We start from the raw sequence: 22429 nt of genomic DNA on the forward strand, positions 1-22429 counted from the left end.
TTTAAAATCAAAATCTCCTCTCTCTCTCTCTCTCTCTCTCTCTCTCTCTCTCTCTCTCTCTCTCTCTCCCCCCACACCCCAGACGGTATTGTTTTGGTCCCGCTGTCATCCTCCATATTGTAGATATGCAGGTTGCGTTATGTGTGGAAATGGGTTTTCCATATCTTATTTGTCCAGGCCCGCGCTAAAACAGTCACACATTAGCTCTGGACCAAATTGTTTCTTACAGTTGGCTGTTGTAGTTGGAATCGATTCTTGCATCAGCTACAGAAGCTGTGTGCGTGCGTGTGTGCGCGTGCATGCGTGGGTGCACTGACTGCACTCACATACTCATGAGCTCTTGTTAATCCATGTACATAAATGTGTCTTTCTTTGATGGAGTCCCGAGGTCTCCATCTCCTTCTCCCGTCCTCCATCTTCCTTTCTCCCTCGCCGTCTCATGCATCCCCGCTGGCCAGCAGTGGGGATGCTGTGTGTACCCTAGTATCTTGCCATATTGCTCTTGATGCTGTCATCATCAAGTAGACGGTGAAGTGGGTGGCTCAGACAATGGTTAACAATAGGACCCATTATTTCACACCACTTCAGTTGCATGCTATTCTACGGACGCACACATGCGCACACGCACGCACACGCACGCACACGCTCCAACTCAGGATTACGCAGAAGGTTGTATTGCAGTGGAGAACAGCATACTGTAGTGTGGAGTGTGGAGGCCGGAGGAGCAGTGTGAGTAATTCAACAGAGAGGATGACACTTCTTTCCCCCGATCACTTCCTCTCTCACACACAGTCAGAACGCCTCACCTGCGTCCCGCTTGTACAGTCAAATACTCTGTGTCAATTGGACTCTGAGAGTGTACGAGTATGTGTGTCTATTAACATTGTTACTGTGTAAATTGACAGTTGATTCAGTTCTGTGAAACAGCAATTTGCACGAATTATTTGAAGCACACCTACAATACTGATGCCATATGCAGCATGGCTCACAGAACAATACGCTGCATGCTAATGTGCTCTAGACTAGAGACTTACAGTGTATTTCATTCTTTAAAGAACCTACTGCACCTGTAACAACCTCCCTGAATATGCTTAGTGTCAACAACCCCCAGTCAAGCCACCCCGTGCACATTGGAACAAACAAACAAACGACAGTAGTGTTGTACTTGTAGTACTCGAGTCCTTGACTCGTCTCCAGTCCGGTCTCGAGTCCACATTTTCATTTACACTGTTTCTCTCGTCTCGGTCTCTGTCTTAATTTGACTTGGATTTGATTTGGTGTCGGACCAAGAGACCCGGGACTCTCCCCCCACACACAGACACATTATTATTTTTAATAATTTTTATCCCAAGATTTTGCAACCCATTTTTTCACCCAGTGTCAATTATCTAATGTAATCATGGACGCTACACTTTCTATGCCAACCTGGGGGGGCAGCGGACTGACCTCATGCTTCCTTCTATGCATGATGATTCCAAGCTGCTTCTTTTCACCTGGCGGGGGGAGTTTCCCCGGCCGGACGTAGCGCGTGGAAGGAACACGTTATTCCGACCAGTTCCTTTCCCCTCCATCAGGCGCCCCGGCTGGCCAGGGGGAGGTAGTTTAGAGACCAGGATTGCTGCATGTTTTTTGTGAGGGTACCTACCCTAGGGGACACGGGGAGAACATGCACACTCCACACAGAAAGGCCCTTTCGCCAACCCCGCCTCGGGTATATGGGCACTGATGACGTGGAGGAGAGAACACGCCCCCAGCGCCCACAGCGTCCCCAGCGGGAATCGAACCCAAGGCGTTCTAGCTGTGAGGCGACAGCACTGCCGACTGTGCCACCGTGCCCCCATTATACCCATATTATGAGGAGCCAATTCACATTAACATTGTAAGATTATTAATGTAAAAAATGTGGTCTGGACAACCTCCCACACTCTGTCTTGACTCTGACTCGCCTCCCGTCGGTCTCGACTTGGACTCGCTTTAGTTAGACTCGACTACAACAGTAAGCGACAGTATATGAATGACCCGATTCTTGTCTATTCTACACAGTTAAATCCTCAGTATTATTTTACCAATTTATAAATCTGAAAGTGTGCAAATGTAAACCAAAAGGGGTAAAGGACACTTTCAGAGTTAAACTGAGAGAAAATATCTGCAAAAGCAAAAAGCCAGCACGGCTCAATAATGTAATAGAAATGAAGAAGTAGTGTCTTCCTCTGGAAAGAATCACTTATACTTTGAAAAATAAACAAGAGATGTTTGATAAGATATGGGGACGGTTTATCCAATATATTACGGTTAATGATTTATCTTATTTAATGGTGGAAACTGAAAATGTCTAATTGTATTCTCTGCAGCTATTTGGTCTTGTGGCCATAAGGACTCTGTTGTTGTTACCAGTCCCTTATTTTAATATACTGTATTTATATGTATGTACTGTATGTTTGTTTTGTTTTTTGTTTTGTTTTTTGTTTTGTTTTTTAAGTAATTGTATTGTCTGATGTATTATGTATTGTTCTGTTGTATTGTCTGTTTGTACAAAAAAAGAAAAATGCAATAAATATATTGTAAAAACAATAAATGAAGAAGTAGCCAGCACACAATGCATGTCCTTTTCACCTCACCTGGTTTATTTACCTCTCATATAGACAGACGTTTCGACCCGATAGGCCTTCAAAGGACATGCATTTGTGTGCTGGCTACGTACTTCTTCATTTCTATTACACTTTCAGAGTTAAACTAACTACTGTGTATTCCATTCTGTATCCCTGGGGCCCTGCTATGTAGGGACAAACCATGCTCTGTAGCAGTGGCAGTGGCCTCCGGGCAGTGCTATGGTCGGGCTTGGTCGGAGCATAGCGTAGCACAGCACAGTACAGTACAGTGCGTTTGTGTGACTCACACACCTCGGTTCCTGAGCCACTGTACTGGAAAGATTAATGAACGCACTCACACACAAACTAAAAATATCTAGCCTACTGTAATGGAAGGAAGCGCAGTGTACTACCTGGTGCTCCAGGCAGTAAGGCCATGTCATGGAAGGTCATGGAAGGTCAGTGGAAGATGGTTTACCCACAGATAGGTTGACGAATGAGGGGGAAAACGCACCTTGGTGGCCCTGAGGAACAACAGCGAGGTCTAAAGACGGGGGTTTTCAAAGTGGGGGCCACGGCCAGGGGGAGATTGATTGGAAACGAGTGGGGAAAAAAAACGCTATAAATTTTGAGAAAATGTCTCTCGTGGCTGTTATGAACCAACCACCGGTGCGTGGCTGATAACTATAACTAGAGTTGGGCTGGTGGACATTTTTAAATGGTTGTCCTATTACTGTATACAGTTGGGTGCCACCGATATTGTCCCTTATCATTTGACCCATTTAGGCCTGACCTCAACATTTTAAAAAATCCTTCTAAATCCTCCAGTTTTCTGAAATAAATATTTTCACGATTTTTCAAAAATAGCAGACCTACAAGCTCGTAGCGCGCCACTCGGTGGCGCGCTATGAGCTTGTAGATCTGCTATTTTTCAATAGCTAAATTATAACATAATGTTTAAAACACCAAAAGGGGTTCCCGCCCAAAATGGGTTAACTGTCCTTTTGCGCAGATCACGCAAACCTCAGCAAAAAGAAAAGGACAATATCGATGGCCTCCAACTGTATCATATTGGTCCGAAACGGACGATACAATATTTAGAAAGTTCTTAATTTGTGATTATCGGTCCATAAGAATAAGAAAAGTGTGTTCTGTGATGTCTCACTTGACACTCGGCAGGATAGCATCGAATTCGTATTAGCATATTTAAAATATTATACTGTAAAGTGCTTGCCCTAATGCCACTGTACCGTTTAATAACCTTTAATCCTGTCTGTGCCTTAACATCGCTGTACTGTACAGTATATCCTCATTTACATGGAGTGTAATGCCGGCTTAACACCTGCTTCGCCACAACTTCCTGCACAGACCGATGTGACGTATAGCTCAATGAAACGGAAGCGATTGAAACGCCTCTTTATTGAACAATGCGGTGTGATACGGCCGGGTAATATCAGTGGGTTTTACGTTAACAGTTTTCTGAAAATCCTATGTTTCTGTGTCAGTGGTGCTCAACCCTTTTCATGTCAAGAACCCCCAGAATTACCTGGGCCGCGGACCGCCATCGGAAAATCTGTTGTTCCAGGGACCCCCCCAGAAGCAAAGATTTGAGTTAAAAACGCTCTGAAAGAATGTATATTAAAAGACTTGCGCCACATTTTCATGATTTTTCAATAGCTAAAGTATAACATAATGCTTAAAACACCAAAAGGGGTTCCCGTCCCGAATGGGTTACGCACTTTACATTTTGCATGAAGGAGAAGTACGGGCCTTAACCCATTTGACCTGAGATCAGATTCTAAAAACATACATCCTGACAGTTTTCTGAAAAAGCTATGTTTCTATGTCAGTCGTTCTTCGATTTTTCAAAAATAGCAGACCTACAAGCTCGTATGAGCTTGTAGATCTGCTATTTTTCAATAGCTAAAGCATAACATAATGCTAACACCAAAAGGGGTTCCCGCCCAAAATGGGTTAAACGCGGAATTCAAGTGTCCATGGCTCTCCGAGATACACATTAATGTCGGAAATCGATAAAAGAAGTCTCTGACATAGCATTGCGTGGCCAGACAATATCACACTGCCGAGGGCCATTTTCTTTTGCAATGGCAGATTGGTCTGGAAGCAGGCTATCTCTGACAGTGCTGGTGGTCCAAGGCTAGGTTATAATGACTTCAAAATGGCTTTGGGTTTATGGTAGCGTAAGTGTCGTCGAGGTTAGACGTATTGCTGCCGTTTAGGGTTTGAATGTACACATGGAAAGATGTGTGTGTGTGTGTGTACACGTCTAGTACACACACACAGTACTAGGTGTGTGTGTGTGTGTGTGTGTGTGTGTGTGTGTGCGTGTGCGTGTGCGTGTGCGTGTGTGTGTGTGTGTGTGCGCTTGTGCGTTCGCGCGTGTGCGTGCGTGTGTGTGTGTGTGTGTGTGCGTGCACGCAAACCCAACGAGAAGACCCTGCAGGGGCTGAAAGACGTGGCCAACAAGCTGCGGATCAACTCCATCAAGGCGACATGCGCCTCAAACTCTGCACACGCGCATGCGTGTGTGTGTGTTTTGAGCTAATGTATGTTTGCTGACCACAGAGCAGTAGGAGAAGTGGGGCAAGTGGAGGAATGTTGAAATGTTCATGTTAGCACACATTATGACACATACTGTACTGTAGTTCCTGTGAACGGGTTTGCCTAAAAGGCACTGCTGTTCTCTCTCTCTCTCTCTCTCTCTCTCTCTCTCTCTCTCTCCTGCCTCTCCCCACTCTCTCCCATTTAACACATTATCCTCAGGCTACACATTTGTGCATTGTCATGATGGGACGTGTGTGTGTGTGTGTGTGTGTGTGTGTGTGTGTGTGTGTGTGTGTGTGTGTGTGTGTGTGTGTGTGTGTGTGTGTGTGTGTGTGTGTGTGTGTGTGTGTGTGTGTGTGTGTGTGTGTGTGTGTGTGTGTGTGTGTGTGTGTGTGTGTGTGTGTGTGTGTGTGTGTGTGCGTGCACATACACCTGTCCTGCATACCACAGACACAGGCCTCAGGGCTTTCAGCTCATACTGCAGTTTTGGGGGGGAGATCTGTGAAGGTAGATTGATCCACTGGAACCGACTAAAACTAAGACGAAAAATGTTTTACTGAGGAAAACTAAAGGAAAACTAAGCTATGATGACTAAAACTAAGACTAAATATATTGATAATTTTGTCAACAAAACTAGACTAAAATGTTAGGAAGGGGACTAGTGGACAAGAGATCCAATATAAGTAATTTTAAACTTGGTTGCATGCTGAAAATAGCAGATCTATACAAGCTCACAACGCGTCGCAAGCTTGTAGATTGGCTATTTTCAGCAAGTGTAAAAACAGTCATTACGACGGCATGAAGACCCGCCAAAACACATTTTGTTCGACTAAATCAACTGTAGATTTAGTAGACTAAAATCTTATGCTATTTAGTCGATTAAAACTAGACACTAAAACATTCCAGGTGACTAAAATGTGACTGAAACTAAATGAAAACTATTCAAGAGACTATGACTAAAACTGACTAGAACCTGCTTTTTTTTGGTCCAATCTGACCTCTCAAGGGGACTTGTCCTCTCAGTCAGTCTTCAGCAGACATACTCTCCAGGCCAAACGTCACCTCGTCAGGGTCATGCGTGACACACCAGCAGCGACGGCGAACCAAGACTTTCATTTTGCTGGGAAAAATAACAGATCGACAAGCTCACAGCGGATACGCGACACGTCGCGTTGTGAGCTTGTCGAACGGCATTTTTTTCAGCGAAACGATAGCGTTCATTCACGTCGCTGCTATATTACTGTGGACACTTAAACAAACACACACACACACACACACACACACACACACACACACACACACACACACACACACACACACGTTCATGCACACACACACACACACCCACACACACACACAGTCACACACACACGTTCACGCACACACACACACACACCCACACATACACACACACACGTTCACGCACACACACACACACACACGTTCACGCACACACACACACACACACACACACACACACACACACACACACACACACACACACACACACACACACACACACACACACACACACACACGTTCACACACACACACACACACACACACAATCCACTTGGTGTGACACGAGAACACCTGTGGTATTGGCGTGTTGCTAGGGGTGTTGTTAAAGTTGTGTTGCTGGGTGACATTGTCATGGTGACTGCAACTCAGCTGCCTGAGACTGGGTTGCCCACGGTGACACCAACTGTGCTGAGCTTCAACGTGTGCTTGTGTGCGTTCCGGTGCGTTGACTGAATGTGGAAGCTAATGCTTTGGCTGTCACTGTGTATGCGTTTATGTGTGTAATGTGTATGTGTCTATGTTTATATAGATGGTGTGTGTGTGTGTGTGTGTGTGTGTGTGTGTGTGTGTGTGTGTGTGTGTGTGTGTGTGTGTGTGTGTGTGTGTGTGTGTGTGTGTGTGTGTGTGTGTGTGCACGTGCACGTGCGTGCGTGCGTGTGTGCGTGCGCGCGCAACATGTGTGCATGCACGACGCACATGCACGTGTTTATATTGATGTACTGTATATCTGTGTGTGAGACTGTGTGTGTGTCTGTCTCCTTGAGCAAGGTGAAGGCTAGCCGTGGGGTGTGTCCATGTGCTGTAAAGATGCTGTCAAGTACACCACTACACCCTGGAACATTTGCTTGACTGTGTGTGTGCGTGTGTGCGTGCGTGCGTGCACAATGCACATACTGTACTGTACTGTATGGAACTGTGTATATACTGTATGTATATACCAGTGATTCTCAGGCCGTGGGCCTTGAGGATATTGTAATCAATGTTAGGCAATGAATCATTGTCAAACACTGAGATTCAAAAGATAGTATGACATACATGGCTTTTTAAGATGACGTCATATTATATGGCAGCCAAGTCAATGGGGTTTAATGTTTGTTTAGGGTAGTACGTACGACGTACGGCGTCATATGGCCAATATAAATACATCTTGTGCCCCTCACTTCACACAAGTGTGATTTAAAAAAATATATATGTAGGCTAAAACAAAAATGACATGGCATGTTTTTTCTTTAAAACCTTGACATATAGAAAAGTAGCAGCAGAGGTTTCCGGTGACGCTACACAAGATGGCAGCTTAGTAACAGAGCTCCGGGTATCAGCCCATATATTCCCCTAATTTAGTAAGTTTTATACATCCAGATTTATACAAACTGAGTGAATAATGAATGGGGAAAAGAATCAGGGTAAAAAAGGAAAATATGAGTTAAGAAACACCGCTGTTGAACAGAGGAACGAGGAGGACGCGAACGCTGGGAAAACAACAGCAGGACAAGATGGAGGAGGCGGCAACAGCATAGCCCGGTGTCCCGACATGGAGATGGCGGATTCACTTCGCAAAGTTGTGAGTGAAGTTATGACCGCGGGTTTGGCTACAATGCAAGCCGAACTGAAAAAAGATCTCGCTGAATTCCGTATAGGCTTCCGAGAAGATATTAAAAAACAAATGGAGGAGTTTAAGACTGAAATAAACCAGAAAATACAGGATTCGACGGACCGGCTGGACGGAGCAGTGAAACGTGTCGGGGAAATGGAGGAAGGCCTTGCTAATATGGAAAGATGGGACATTGGTGTCAAGGACACTCTTCTTCAACTGCTATCCGACCAACAGGTACTACAAGATAAAGTTTCTTTTATGGAAGGGTACTCCAGACGCGAAAACATAAGAATATACTCCATTCCTGAAGGGGCTGAACTGGCGGAGGAGGGGGGCTCCACAATCAAGTTTGTTGAAAATTTGATAAAGACTGAACTTGGGGACTTGGATTTGGGTCAAAACCAGAGCTTAGGAATTATGCGAGCCCACAGGGTCGGACCAAAGCCCCCCGCGACCGCCCCGCCACGCTCTATGGTGATTCGATTTCTTCAATTCACAGTGAAGGAGAGAGTCATCCACACCGCTTGGAAGAAAAAGCCTGGGCCGTGCATTAATGGAAAACGGGTGTATTTCGATCATGATTACGCAGACGAAGTGCAAAAAAAGAGAAAAGAATATGTTCCTGTTAAAAAAGCCCTACTACAGAAGAAGATACGATTTCAAACCCCGATGACCAGAATGAGAGTTGAATTGGACACTGGTGCCGTTGTTTACGACAGCGCACTACAAGCAGCGGAGGACTTGCGGAAGAGAGGAATCGACATCGGTGATATCGTCCCGGCCACCACCAAGAAGAAGAAGGGCATGACTGCGGAGGCGCTGACCCAACTTCTGCCTTGGGAGATAGCGGGACCCAGACGTGCGTCGCAAGGAGCTAAACAGCGCTTTCAACAACAGGTTCGAGAGAGGCTGAGTGAATACCGCAGGACAGACTCTGACGATACAGGAGAAGTTGGAGTCTTGGAGAAACGTCCTGATAAGAGGTGAACGACCTATCTCCGACCTCTTGGAGCACGGTGTGTGATACAGTTAATCATACAAATGATAAATATCCTTTGAATACGTTTAAAAAAGTAATGATTACGGGCTGATACTTGTACTGTGAACTGACGCCACTTCTTTTTTTTGCTTGTTCTATTAGCTAGAGAGGGGCCCCACCTAGTGGCCAGATCCCCTCATTACTTTAAAGACATACAGATGTCTTTTATTTCCCTAGGAAATTCTCTGTGTTTTTTTTGTTCTGTTTTATTGTCTTTTTGTTTTTGTTTTCTGCTGAGGTCCGGGCTGTTGTTGTTACGGGTACAATGTATGTTCTTTGAAATGCAGGTTTTTGTTGGAACCACAGGCTTGAGGTCTAGGTTACCTATTTGTTCAAAATCTAGATTACAGGGCTCGCTTGTTGGGGCTGTAGTATTACTCACACAGGGTTCAATGCAAAAAAAAAAAAATATGAATCTTCAACATTATAACTTATTATCCCTAAATGTAAATGGGTTAAATAGCCCCATTAAGAGGAGCAAAATGATATCAAAAATGAAGAAGGAGAAGATAAATATTGCTTTCTGGCAGGAAACACACCTGTCTGATGCAGAACACGAAAAATTAAAGAAAATGGGGTTTAGGAACACTTATTTCTCCTCATATAAAAACGGTAAAAAAAGAGGGGTTGCTATCCTGATTTCTAACTCGATTCAGTTTGAACTCATATCCAAAATAATTGATAAAGAGGGCAGATATGTTCTATTGAAGGGAAAGTTGGACCAAAAAGAAGTTACATTATTTAATGTCTATGCTCCCCCGGGCAGTACTATGTCTTTCTACAAAAAAATATTTGATTTGATCGCAGCTGAATCATATGGTACTTTGTTTTTTGGTGGTGACTTAAATGCTACGCTCCATGACTCGGACTCAACAAACAAAAAGAGAAAGAGAACCCCTACAGAAAAACGCATTAAAAAGGTATTAGCAGACTTGGGTTTAATTGATGTGTGGCGTGCCATGCATGGATCAGCCCCAGGGTACACTTTCTTTAGTGCAAGACATTCTGTTCATACAAGACTAGATTATATATTTGTGTTCAATGCAGACTTGCACAGGTTGAAGGAGTGCAGAGTGGGCCAGAGAGACCTTTCTGATCACTCAGGGGTATACTTGACTTTTCATTTAGATGGTAGAAGGAGAAAAACACTTTGGAGAATGAATACCAGCCTTTTAAATAATGCTGTATTTAGAGAAGAAATGGAATCAGACCTAACTGAATATTTACAGGATAATGACAGGGGAGACGTGGACCCAGGTATATTGTGGGATGCAGCTAAAGCGGTTCTCAGAGGGAAAATTATAGCCCGAACAGCTAGGATAAAAAAGGCAAAGGCTGAACATTTTTCGAAACTACAAGAACAACTGAGGGAGTTAGAACAAGCGCATGTTACAAACAAGGAACCTACAATAAAAAACCAAATAAAAAATATTAAACAAGAAATAGACAAAGTACTGAGTGAAGAAGTGGAAAAAAATCTAAGATTTATGAAGCAAAGATATTACGAGGCTGGCCCTAAGGCGTCGAGGCTTTTAGCCTGGAGGCTTAAAAAACAACAGGCCGAAAACACCATATATAAAATTAGAGACCCAGTTACAAATAAAATTACCAGTAATATGGATAGCATACAGAATGCATTTGAAACACATTTTAAATCACTATACTCCCAACCGGACAGGGCAGATAAACAAACAATTGTTGATTTTTTGGAATCACTAGACCTCCCCTCAATTGACACAATGATGAATAAAAAACTAATTTCACCAATAACACAAGAAGAAATAGATGAAGCCATTTCTAGCCTAAACTCCAATAAATCCCCTGGCACTGATGGATTTCCGCCTGAGTGGTATAAGGCTATGAGGGAACACTTACTCCCCCTACTGCAGAAGTGTTTTAATTTCACGTTAAAGGAAAGTCATCTTCCACCATCATGGAATGAAGCCTTTATATCTGTTATCCCCAAGGAAGGAAAGGATAAAACGGAATGTGGGAATTATAGACCCATAAGTGTGTTAAACACAGATTATAAGCTATATACCTCAATTTTAACAAGGAGGATGGAGGAGGCAATGACATTTCTCATCGATGAGGACCAATCGGGTTTTTTGAAAACCAGGCAAACCCAAGATAATATAAGGAGGGCTTTACATGTTATTGAGCAGATTAATAATGAAAAATCCAGCGCTATCGTAATCAGTCTGGATGCTAGGGCTGCCTTCGACAGCGTGGATTGGGGCTTCCTCTACTTAGTAATGCACAGATTTGGTTTTTGTGAGGGTTTTATACAACGCATTCAAGCACTCTATTCTTCCCCTACAGCAAGGATAAAAATAAATGGTAGTCTTTCCGATCCCATAGCCCTGGAACGTGGATGCCGTCAGGGCTGCCCAAGCAGTCCGAGCCTCTTCAATCTTTTCATCGAGCCGCTGGCCCAAGCAATTAGAGAGGAAATAAGATTAAAGGGGATATCCATAGGTGGAGAAGAATATAAAATCGGGTTGTATGCTGATGATGTCCTTGTCACAATCATGGACCCAGGTTCGGGGCTACCTACACTGATGGAAATATTGGAAACATATGGTTCTTACTCAGGGTATGCCCTTAATGTAAATAAAACCCAGGTATTGACATTCAATTACAATCCTACACAAGAAAACATAACAAAATACAATTTTAATTGGTATTCATCTCATATTAAATATCTAGGTGTGAATTTGCCCAAGGACCTGTCGCAATTGTTTGACGTAAATTACAAAGGTGCAACGGAAAAAATGTATGATGATCTTGGCAGGTGGAGCGTGCTTCCTCTCGATTTAGGTGGCAGAATAAGAGCAGTCAAAATGGTAATTTTACCCAGATTACTATACCTTTTTTTGTCACTGCCAGTGGAAATACCTTTAAAACAATTCAGGGAATGGAATAAACATATCTCACGTTTTATTTGGGATAAAAAAAGGCCAAGGGTGAAATTTTCTACCTTACAACTGCCCCGAGAGAGAGGAGGCATGTCTCTCCCATCTTTAAGGGACTATTATCTAGCAGCTCAGCTAAGACCCTTGGTATATTGGTGTAACCGACCCTACATTGCAAAATGGAAAAGCATAGAGTTATCCCTGATGGATATACCAATACAGTCACTATTGGGTTGCACTGACAGAGAGAAAGGACTGTTTCAGACGAGGAGTCAGTGGGTAAATTTATCGTTCAAAATATGGCTGGAAGTTGTTAAACGCTTCCATCTTCAGAGGGAGGCAAAACTTTTAAGATGGCCAGCATATGACCCTGACTTCATACCAGCAGTATTAGACAATAGGTACAAACAATGGCACCACAATGGCATCACCTCTATATGTACTATGATAAGAAATGGAGATATTGATAGTTTTGAAAACTTAAAGCAGAAATATGGGTTGGCTAACCAGGACTTTTTTAGATACTTGCAGGTAAGGGATTATTTTGGTAAAAAGGTAAAAGGGTCTACTCCAGGTATTACAACAAGTCTAATCACTATATTTACAAATGCTTATGGCTCAGGAAGTAATAGGGGTCTTGTGAGTAAACTATATAATGGACTTATGTCGTTGAAAAAGGATTCTACAATGTATGTGAAAGAGAGATGGGAAAAAGAGATGGGCATTGATATAAGTGATGAAGTATGGATGAATACATGGAAAACGCAATCAACGACCACTAATTCCTTGATTTGGAGAGACTTTTGTTGGAAAAACCAGATTCGCTTCTTTATTACTCCAAAACAGAAGTCCAAACAGACTGGCAACCATATGGACTGTTGGAGAGAATGTGGAGATACAGTGGTTGATCATGCACATGTCTTTTGGTCTTGTCCTGTAATTCAACCATTTTGGAAGGAAGTGACAACACTTATCTCAAACATTATGGGTTTTGGAATAGATGATACATTCACATCTTTGTACCTAGGACAACTCCCAGATGGGCTAAATCAGGATGACTCCTACTTACTTAAGATTTTACTTGTAGCAAGCAAAAAAGCTATTACAAGAAATTGGTTACAAAAGAATTGTCCTACTGCTGACCTATTTATCAACATTGTGAAACAACTACATCTCCTAGAACAGATGACCTATTCTCTGAGACTGCAAAAAGAGCTGGGTGAAAGAAGATGGGAGAAATGGATAGAGTATTTAGCTGGGGGGGCGGATATGGAGTGAATATGGGCTGTGTCTTTTCGGTTGTCAATGAATCCAAGTCTGTAATATGTATTGTTGTTGCTTGTTGCTGTACATCCCGTGACCTAATTTGTTTGTTTGTTTGTTTGTTTGTTTGTTTTGTTTTTTATTATTATTCTGTTTCTTCTGTTGATGTTTTTGTTTTAATGTATGCCTTGTTTGTCTTTTGTGTCTCTTGCATATTCAAAAATTCAAAAATAAAGAGTTTAAAAAAAAAAAAACCTTGACATATAGCAAACTGATAAATAGCAAATTATACTAAGTCGGTTCCATCGATCCAACCCAGAACACATTCAATCGATTGATTGATTGATTGATTGATTGATTGATTGATTGATTGATTGATTGATTGATTGATTATAACGCACGTGGAAGCCTTTGGACCGGTGGGCCCGCGGACGCTTATGAGTTCCAGAACAGGTTGAGAACCGCTGACATTATGCTTTGTTGTCTGGATATCAATTACTGGTACAAAAGGATTTTCCTCCATTACTAGATTTGACAAAGCGCTCTAAGGACCTTGTGCTGCATACAGCGGGGTGTTTTCATGAGAAAATAATTGTTGAAATGAATACGCTACAGATTGTGTTTATTGGTATATTCGTGTGTATTATGGTATAATCACATACTGCATACTGTATTTCTGTATACATAATATAGACCTCAATACAGGGAGGAACTCACAGTGGTGTAAAGTGTGTAATGTACTCAAGGACTGTACTTAAGTAAAATTTTGAGGTATGTGTACTTTACTTTTAACCAAGTATTTATATGTTGCAGTATTGATACTTTTACTTAAAGGAGCATTCAGTGATTTGGGTGATTTGGAAAACCACCCAGTCCGCCCCGGTAACAAAATGTGCACATGCACGCTCTACAGTGGGGAGAAGTGCAACAGGCCAACAGCACGTGCACCAAGGCCCGCCCCCACTCGATCATGATTGGAGGAAGGCCCCACTCATCCTGATTGGATGAAGGTTTTGCCACCCGCCACCAAAACTGAAACTAGGGTTTTTTGACCCCAGGGGCTCACTGGGGACAGGGAGGAACTCCTTATATGGTCAGCACACTCTATAGTAGGGAGGATTATCCAGAAAAAAAGAAAAAATAAGTGATATTTGAATTAAGTCAAATCACTGACTATACCTTTAAGTAAAAAAAGAAAATCACACCCGTGTGAAGAGAGGGGCGCTCTTATCATCGTACGTCATCATACATCATCTCATTCCGGCCAATCACAATTTGCGTCCTCACTTCTCCTCACGTCTTCAATGTTTGTGTTTGCGTATAATGTTTGTGTTTACACAAACACTCACAAATGGCCATTCAATTTCAACGGCATTTAATGTTTGTGTTAGGACAATGTTTGTGTTTACACACACCCTCAAAGCTGGACATAGGACGGGCTAGCGCCCCTCAAAAAGGTGGGTACGTTTTCCAACGCTGGGAACTCAACACAACCACATACACATACCCATTTTGATTGTGGGCATAGGTTAATTCTTACACGAGCACATTTAGCAAATACACTCTATTATTGCCACGCTAGGTGGCAGCAGAGTGTAGGTAATCCTTTCCAGGCTTATTTCCCTATTTTGGTCATTTTCATCATTTCCGCGTTACCAGCCTGGAGACCACCATTGTAAGGATCGGCTATCATTAGCATTAGCTCACGCTGTTTACCTTTTGTCGGGAGCGATGCGAGACAAAATCACAAATGACATCCAAACCTCGGATGAATCAGGATTCCCATGGACAGGAACGTAGATGCAGAGTTATGAGGCTTTGCAAATCCTCCTTTGACTTGTGGTAAATGGGGGCTGTGTGCATAAATCCTGGTGCCTGGGGTGACGGTGGCGTTGCCTAGCAACCGGACCAATGTATGACCATATATGGTGTAAACAGGGGGGGGGTACAAACATGTTCGTACTTAGCAGATAACGTCCCGTAGCTGGGGGGTACGAACATATTCGTACTTAGCAGAGAAATAATTAAGGAGCTGTTGTTTTGTGTGTGTGTGTGTGTGTGTGTGTGTGTGTGTGTGTGCCGTGCGTGTGTATTTGTTTGTGGATGGAAGCACAATAGGCTGGTTTTGGGAGCCTAGCTGCACTCTGCCCAGCCTCTTCTCAGTTGCCATGGAGATGACTCTTTCCCATTCCCAATGTTTGTGTGAAGTTTGCAGTGGTGGAAAGTGGAAAGCAACCAAGTACATTTACTTAAGCACGGTACTTAAGTACAATGTTGAGGTATTTTTTACTTTTCTTGAGTATTTCCAATTTCCAGTACACTTTTACTTAATATTAATATTAAGTAATATTAATATTACTTTTACTCCACTACAATTATTTGAAAACTTACTTTACTTACGTTACTTTGTAGATTTTGAGTAATATTAAAAAATATATGCATTAAAACCTCTTGAGCCCCATTGCCCCCGCCGGCGGGGGCAGCGGCCTCTGAACAGCGCTCAGCGGGTCAATGGAGACCCAGTTGGTCTCCGGTTCCAACTCTGATGTTGCGGATTTTCCCCCTAGACCCGCCTGGGGTTTAAGAGGTTAAGTGTCGCGACACATTGTGAGCTTGTAGATCTGTGATTGTTATACATTTGAAAACTTGAAACGGGACATTCTGCATTCTGCATACTTTTGGTACTTTAATTACATTTTGATGGCAATACTTTTGTACTTTTCCTCAACTACATTTTGAATTCTGGACTTTTACTTATAATGCAGTATTGATACTTTTACTTAAGCGAGTACTTTTCCAACACCGTTTTATTTTTAAGGTGCTTCTAACAAGAAACCAAATCATATGTATATAGGCTACCAATGAACGAAATGAGACAAGACAAACAATCAACACTATTGGGGGCTATGAGGCAAGTGTGCGTGTTTTGTCATTAACGCAATGACAAGTAGAAGAAAGTGTGATTTATCATCTACGGAGAACACCTTTCTAGTTATACTGTAGATCAATGGGCCGCGTACATGTCTGTGTCAATATACATAGATGGATAGCCGAATAGATACTGTTTTTGCGCGTGTTTGTGTACGTGTGTGTGTGTGTGTGTGCGCGCGCGCGCGTGTGTGCGCGTGTGTGCGCGTGTGCACGTGTGCGTGTGTGTGTGCGTGTGTGTGTGTGTGTGTGTGTGTGTGTGTGTGTGTGTGTGTGTGTGCGCGTGCGCGTGCGCGCCACCTCGCATCCTGTTAACTGAGAGACAGCCGGTGAAGGGGGATTAGATAAATCAACAGTTCCAGCTGCAGCAGAGCTTAGATAATAAGGCTCCAGCTCTAACAGGCTATATATAGAGACAACTGACTGACTGACTGCCCGCCCATAGGAGCTACCTTCAAATACACTGCTTCTCCCAAACAGCGGGTCGGGACCCACGTGTGGGTCACACACCCATTTGTTTCCGTGTCACGACTTGAGTATAAATCACATTTTTGAGGGTCGCTAGCCCCTCATATGGCCAGCTTTTGGTGTGTGCATGTGCACAAACTTTGTCCTACACAAACATTGACAATGAATGGACAAGTTTGAGTGTTGGTGGGAACACAAACATTGTGTAAAGGGAAGGCTCATTCATAGTCTGGATTTTCGGTGGTGAGGTGACCACCGGAGCTGAAATAACGTTGAGCGGTGGTGAGTAAAAACAGAGAGAAGGGCTGGGGCGGTGGCGGTGGTTTGCTCTTCACCGCGGCTTGTGACGCCATGTTGTAGTAGACAATGAATGAGGTAGACAATGAATGAGGTAGACTATGAATGAGCCTGAACACAAACATCGATGACGAGGGTGAGGACGCAAATTGTGATTGGCCAGAATGAGATGATGTAGGATGATGTACGGTGATAAGAGCGCCCCTCACTTCGCACAGTGCAAAGATTTATTTGCACTGTATTTATATATATTTAGCTTGATAAAGCCATAAGAGTACTGACTGCAAATTCTTGCCAGCAAACCAACATTTATTCAGAATCAGGCAATATAATAACACTGTAGAGGGAAATTAGTCAGATATTCGTCATTATTCAATAACACAGGTGAATACATTGAGGGCCTTAATAGAATTACAATATTTGAGCTCAGTATTCATCGCTTGGGACTGACAACAGCATGTAGCCAATCTAAAGTAGTACTCTACACAGTACTATATGCATCATTCATATTTGAGTAAACCTAGCATTCATGTGGTGTTCTCTGTGGAGGATTTTACATTGTATAAGTCCAAGCATTCCACATACTGTACAGAGGAGGAGTGAACAGTCTAAAATACATTCCCTTTGCCTGTCAAAGAACCCTAGTATTCAGGTCAATCTGCCAAATACTTCTAAGCTCATTAGAATCAGCTTGTCAGACTCAGTAGGACTCAATAGCGGACCCAGACACAGTTGAACAGTTTAAGCAGATTCTATTAAAAAGAATTATAGTTTGCAGTCTCGTAGTCAGAAACGCAGGCAAGGGGTCAGTAATCCAAAATATCCAGGAAAGGCACAATAATCCAAAACGATAAACAGAGGCAAGGTCAGGGAAGGGGCAGATGTAGTCGAGAAGGGTGGTAGAATTTAGTATCGGTGGTTAATGTCAAACCTTTGCGCTTGCAACATTAGAAGCTGTCCCATTTCTTGGGCAACATTGTTGAAGGTCAACAGGTCAGGTGAGTGGAGCTAAAAGCATTATCTGGCCCCAGTGACGTCAATATCACCCTAACTAATATTAACTCGTGTAAAATACAATACAACTGAAATATCACATTCCGACTAATAAGCCCCTGCCCCTGGCCTTCTCATAGTGCAGAAGGAGCATAGTGCGATCCAATTTCCCCATCAGCTTCTCATTATAAGCAGACCTGAAGCAGCTCGTCCACCTTTCCTTGACCAGCCAATCACCTCCAGCAGCACCCCACAGAACTGGTAACCCAAAGAAAACTGAATCAACTTAAATGCAAATGAAACCAGAAAAAGTGCTCCTCGGAGTACAGGTGTCTGCCAGGCCAGCCAGGCTAGTGTGGTTTAGTGATGTTCGGAATTGTTATAGCGCCACCAGGAGGTTGATTTGAAAAATGTAGGGTGGCATTTCTTCCTTGGCCTAGTGGGAATGTGCGTGCACTGCACTAAACAGTATGTTATTGTCTCCACCAGGCCGAAGGCATGGGGAGAGAGTATGTTTTGCACTCCGTCCGTGTCCGTCCGTCCGTCTGTTACCAGCTAATCTCCGGCACCGTTAACCCGGTCGATGCCAACATTTGCACACACACTCCCTGGATGCCAACGATGCCCCAAATTTTCTAGAATGGCCTGTTGCAGCGCCACCATGAGGCAGATTTTACCTAGAACTGCATCCATCTACGTGCAACCTTGTATGCACACTCCCTAGAGGCCAAGGAAAAACCTTTGACCTGCATTTTTCACATCCAAAAATCCCACAAATCGTTACACAGTATCTCTATAGTCATGTGCTCAAGACGGAACTGTCCAACACATTTCACATTACATTCTAATTGCCTAACATTGGCTTCCAAAGTTTGCAGGATTGGCCCGTTTTTAACAAAAAGCCTCGAATCATGAACGCAGCATGCAATTTACGTGAAATTCTTTCACGCATTTTCCTACTAGGCTGAGAAAAACCTCCTCTTGCCTTAGCCAAAATGGCCAATTTGGCCATAGATTCAGTGAGAGAGAACAGGGTTCGTGTGAATACTTGATCTGACACCATTTGTGTATAGTCCATCTGTATAACAACCTAATCCAAGCAATAGTCATATGAGAAGCCAAATATATCCTAAACTAACAAGGTTTCATCCTGCAAAATATATGTTTGGCTTCTAATGCTACTACACCCCAGGAGCATTGTTTCCTTTACAATTTAAGATATTTAAGAGACCTATCTATTTTTATTTTGCTAGATAACTTCCGTCAAGGGTAATAACAGACTGAAATGTCCCAAAAAGTAAGTAACATGGCTTGTTTTTTTTAATGAATCGCCAGAATGTGCATTGTTTGCAATTTATTTTTTACCTTGTCCAGGGGAGGTCCGTTGAGAACAAGTTCTATTTGTTTACATGCCAAGAGTGGTTTGTAGACCTTTTTATCTGTCATACAATAAGAGTGAATGGCCAACAACAATGATCTGATTGTGTTTGTTCTTTGCTGCAGCTGGAATCTTGTTCCAATCATTAAGGGCTTCTGGGCTTAATGATTGGGATGTGTCTGTCCTTATCATCAATCCTTCTAAGCTTTCCTGACTGATAGGCATTCTGTGATGTGATGCTCCCTGTCAGTCTGTGGGCTACATTAGTCGTTGTAGGTCAAACTAGAGGGTAGGAACTTAGGAAGATCCTGTCGCCGCTTGCCAGGGAGAAGGGTGTGTGTGTGTGTGTGGGGGGGGGGGGGGGGGGGGGGGGGGGGGGGGGGGGGGGGGGGGGGAGATAGATGCATCTGGAAGGTAATCTGGAGGTATTCTGCAAGTGATGCAAAGCGGAAGGCAGACAAGGTTTTTTTTCCGACTTTCCATTCAGACATGCAAATGCATGCAGACACAAGGGTACACGCACGCACGCACGCACACAAACACACACACACACACACACACCCCTTGCGACTGTGTAGTTGACAGTGCCATCCATCATGCGTGGCAGTGGATTTGTGTCTTTAAACAGCCTTTTAGTGCCTGGGTTGGTTGCGTGGCATCTCTGTCCTCCCCAGAGGACCTTCTCCACATGCAGTACTCACACGAGGAGTTGCATACTCTTAACCCCACTCACACTCCCAAAGCCATGTGTGTCTCTGTGGTCCCATTGAAGCCACGTGGGATTTCCATATATTGACCATTATTTTTGTTTTTGTTTTTATCTTTATCTTTATTTCTATTTCTATTTCTATTTCTATTTCTATTTCTATTTCTATTTCTATTTCTATTTCTATTTCTATTCTCCTCCCGGCTTTTTCCCCTACGATTTTTTTTCTCCCAGTGTCAATGATCTAATGTAATCCTGGGTGCTAGACTCTGCAAACCTGGGGAGAACAACGGACTGACCTCATGCACGAGGAGTCCAAGCAGCTTCTTTTCACCTGACCCCCCTGTCAGGTTGGACGTAGCGTGTGGAACACGTTATTCCAACCAGTTCCTTTCCCCTCCTTTGTCGTCACTCTACAAAGCCGGATGCACCACGGCGGATTTACCATATTTTTTTTATTTCCGTTTGTAAATATTGTTGCCTGTACAGAAAGAGATTTTGCATTGAATCTCTCTCTCTCTCTCTCTCTCTCTCTCAGGTCCTCCAAGGCCCACCCTGGACCTGTGGTCCATATAAGTGATAACCCCATGGACGAGGGGAAGGTGAGTAATGGCTGTCCTGTGGACATTCACACATGCACACAATAGAGATATTAGACACACATTGAAACACACACACACACACACACACACACACACACACACACACACACACACACACACACACACACACACACACACACACACACACACACACACACACACACACACATGATACTGGATCAATTCACAGTTGTAATGCATATAATATACAGTGTAGTCATACCAGTCTCATCAAACCTTTGCTCAGCCTCACTTTGGCTTCAGAAAGCCAGTGGTGGAAAAAGTACTCAAATATATAAGTAAAAGTATCAATACTGCAATTGTATAGGTCCGGAATTCCGGAAAGTACCAAAGTACTACTCTTGCAGAATGTGCCGTACGTTTTCAAAAGTGTAAAATGTAAAAAAAAAAAAAAAAAAAATCTCTTTTGAAAATTAGGAGCTTATAGGTTGTCTAGTTTCAAAAGATAAGCCAAAATGTATAGAAAAAAATATATAAAGTAACTAGTACGTTTTCATATAATTGTAGTGGAGTAAAAGTACAATATTTGTCTCTGAGATGTAGTGGAGTTGAAGTAAAAAGTATTGAAAATTGGAAATACTAGTAAATACTAGTAAAAGTACCTTAGTAGTACAGTACTACACCACTGCAGAAAGCACACACCAAGTGTCTCACCTCTATGTTCTATTCTTCTTCTTATATGCATATGCTTCTTGGTCCTTGTAGCTGTTATGAAGGCATAAAAGCCTGGCGTCATCATCCTCTATTTACTTTATATCTGTTATAATCTAGGGCAATTTCCTATTGATGTTCTGCCTGAGTAACCTTTGAACATATTGAAACGTCATTTGATCTTCCTCTTTCTGTGTGCGTCTCAGAAAGTGCCAATTCAGACTGACACGGTGACAAATAAAAAAAAAGATTAGTCTCACTTCACCTGATTAAGGTGATATTCACCCCCGTCTTGTCTCACATTTCTAATCCCCTCTTTCTGCCCTTGGTTTCTTGCCTCTCTACACATTATATCCATCTATAAATGCACCAAGACTGTGCGTACGTACGTGTACGTACTGTACGTGTGCACGTACGTATGTAATCAACGTAACTCGAGAACCATTCGCCCCACCGACTTCAAATTCGACACGAGCGTTCCACACCACAGGGAGTGCAGTGCCCGGTGTCGAATCCGTCGGATAGCCGGTTGTCCAGAACCAGCACATGACTGACCAGCATGCCTGACAAAGAACTCCACATCATAAAAGGGACACGGACATAATAACTGGGTGGGGCGTGCATTTCCAACTTGCATCGTTCCAAGTAGGCCAGTGGCCAACGGGCACCACTCTAGTGTCTGAAATAAAGCATAAACATGCCAGAAATAACATATTAAGAAGGGACTACAGCATCCTGAAACAACAGGGCTGTTGTGTCAGTTTGTTCATACCTGACTCTCTTTCATGCTACATGTTGATGGCAGAGAAATAGCACATTATAAGATGCTTTTCAGATGCTATTTGTTGTCTCTAGACAGATGTTGTCAACTAATGCGGCATTCACATGGAATCAGGCAAGCGGTAAAACCTGCGGGATGGCACGGAGCGGTAAAAATATCAAATATCTTCACATTGATGCCGTCTGCCGTTACCGTCGCCGGTTCTGGCTGCCGTGCCGTCCTGTTCCGTTTACCGTCCTGCTCCCGTCCACTAAAATGACTTCCGGTTTGCCGTCTACCACTTGCCTGATCCCATGTGAATGCAGCATAATACTATGACGGACACATGTTTGTCGACA

At 43.1% G+C, this 22429-nt stretch overlaps 1 protein-coding gene across 1 annotated transcript in view; it reads left to right on the forward strand.

The window, feature by feature from the left end:
- The window catches only part of stxbp5a (syntaxin binding protein 5a (tomosyn)), a gene marked incomplete at its 5' end in the record, with an annotated part of 168772 nt that overhangs the window by 86292 nt on the left and 60051 nt on the right, over nucleotides 1-22429 (forward strand). The window contains 2 exons of the mRNA XM_079526402.1: nucleotides 8769-9032; nucleotides 20575-20638. Coding sequence (XP_079382528.1) covers nucleotides 8769-9032; nucleotides 20575-20638 — 328 coding nt within the window. The remainder of the gene's footprint in view (nucleotides 1-8768; nucleotides 9033-20574; nucleotides 20639-22429) is intronic.

The sequence above is a fragment of the Electrona antarctica genome (genome assembly GCF_951216825.1).
Source record: "Electrona antarctica genome assembly, chromosome: 17".
NCBI lineage: Eukaryota > Metazoa > Chordata > Actinopteri > Myctophiformes > Myctophidae > Electrona > Electrona antarctica.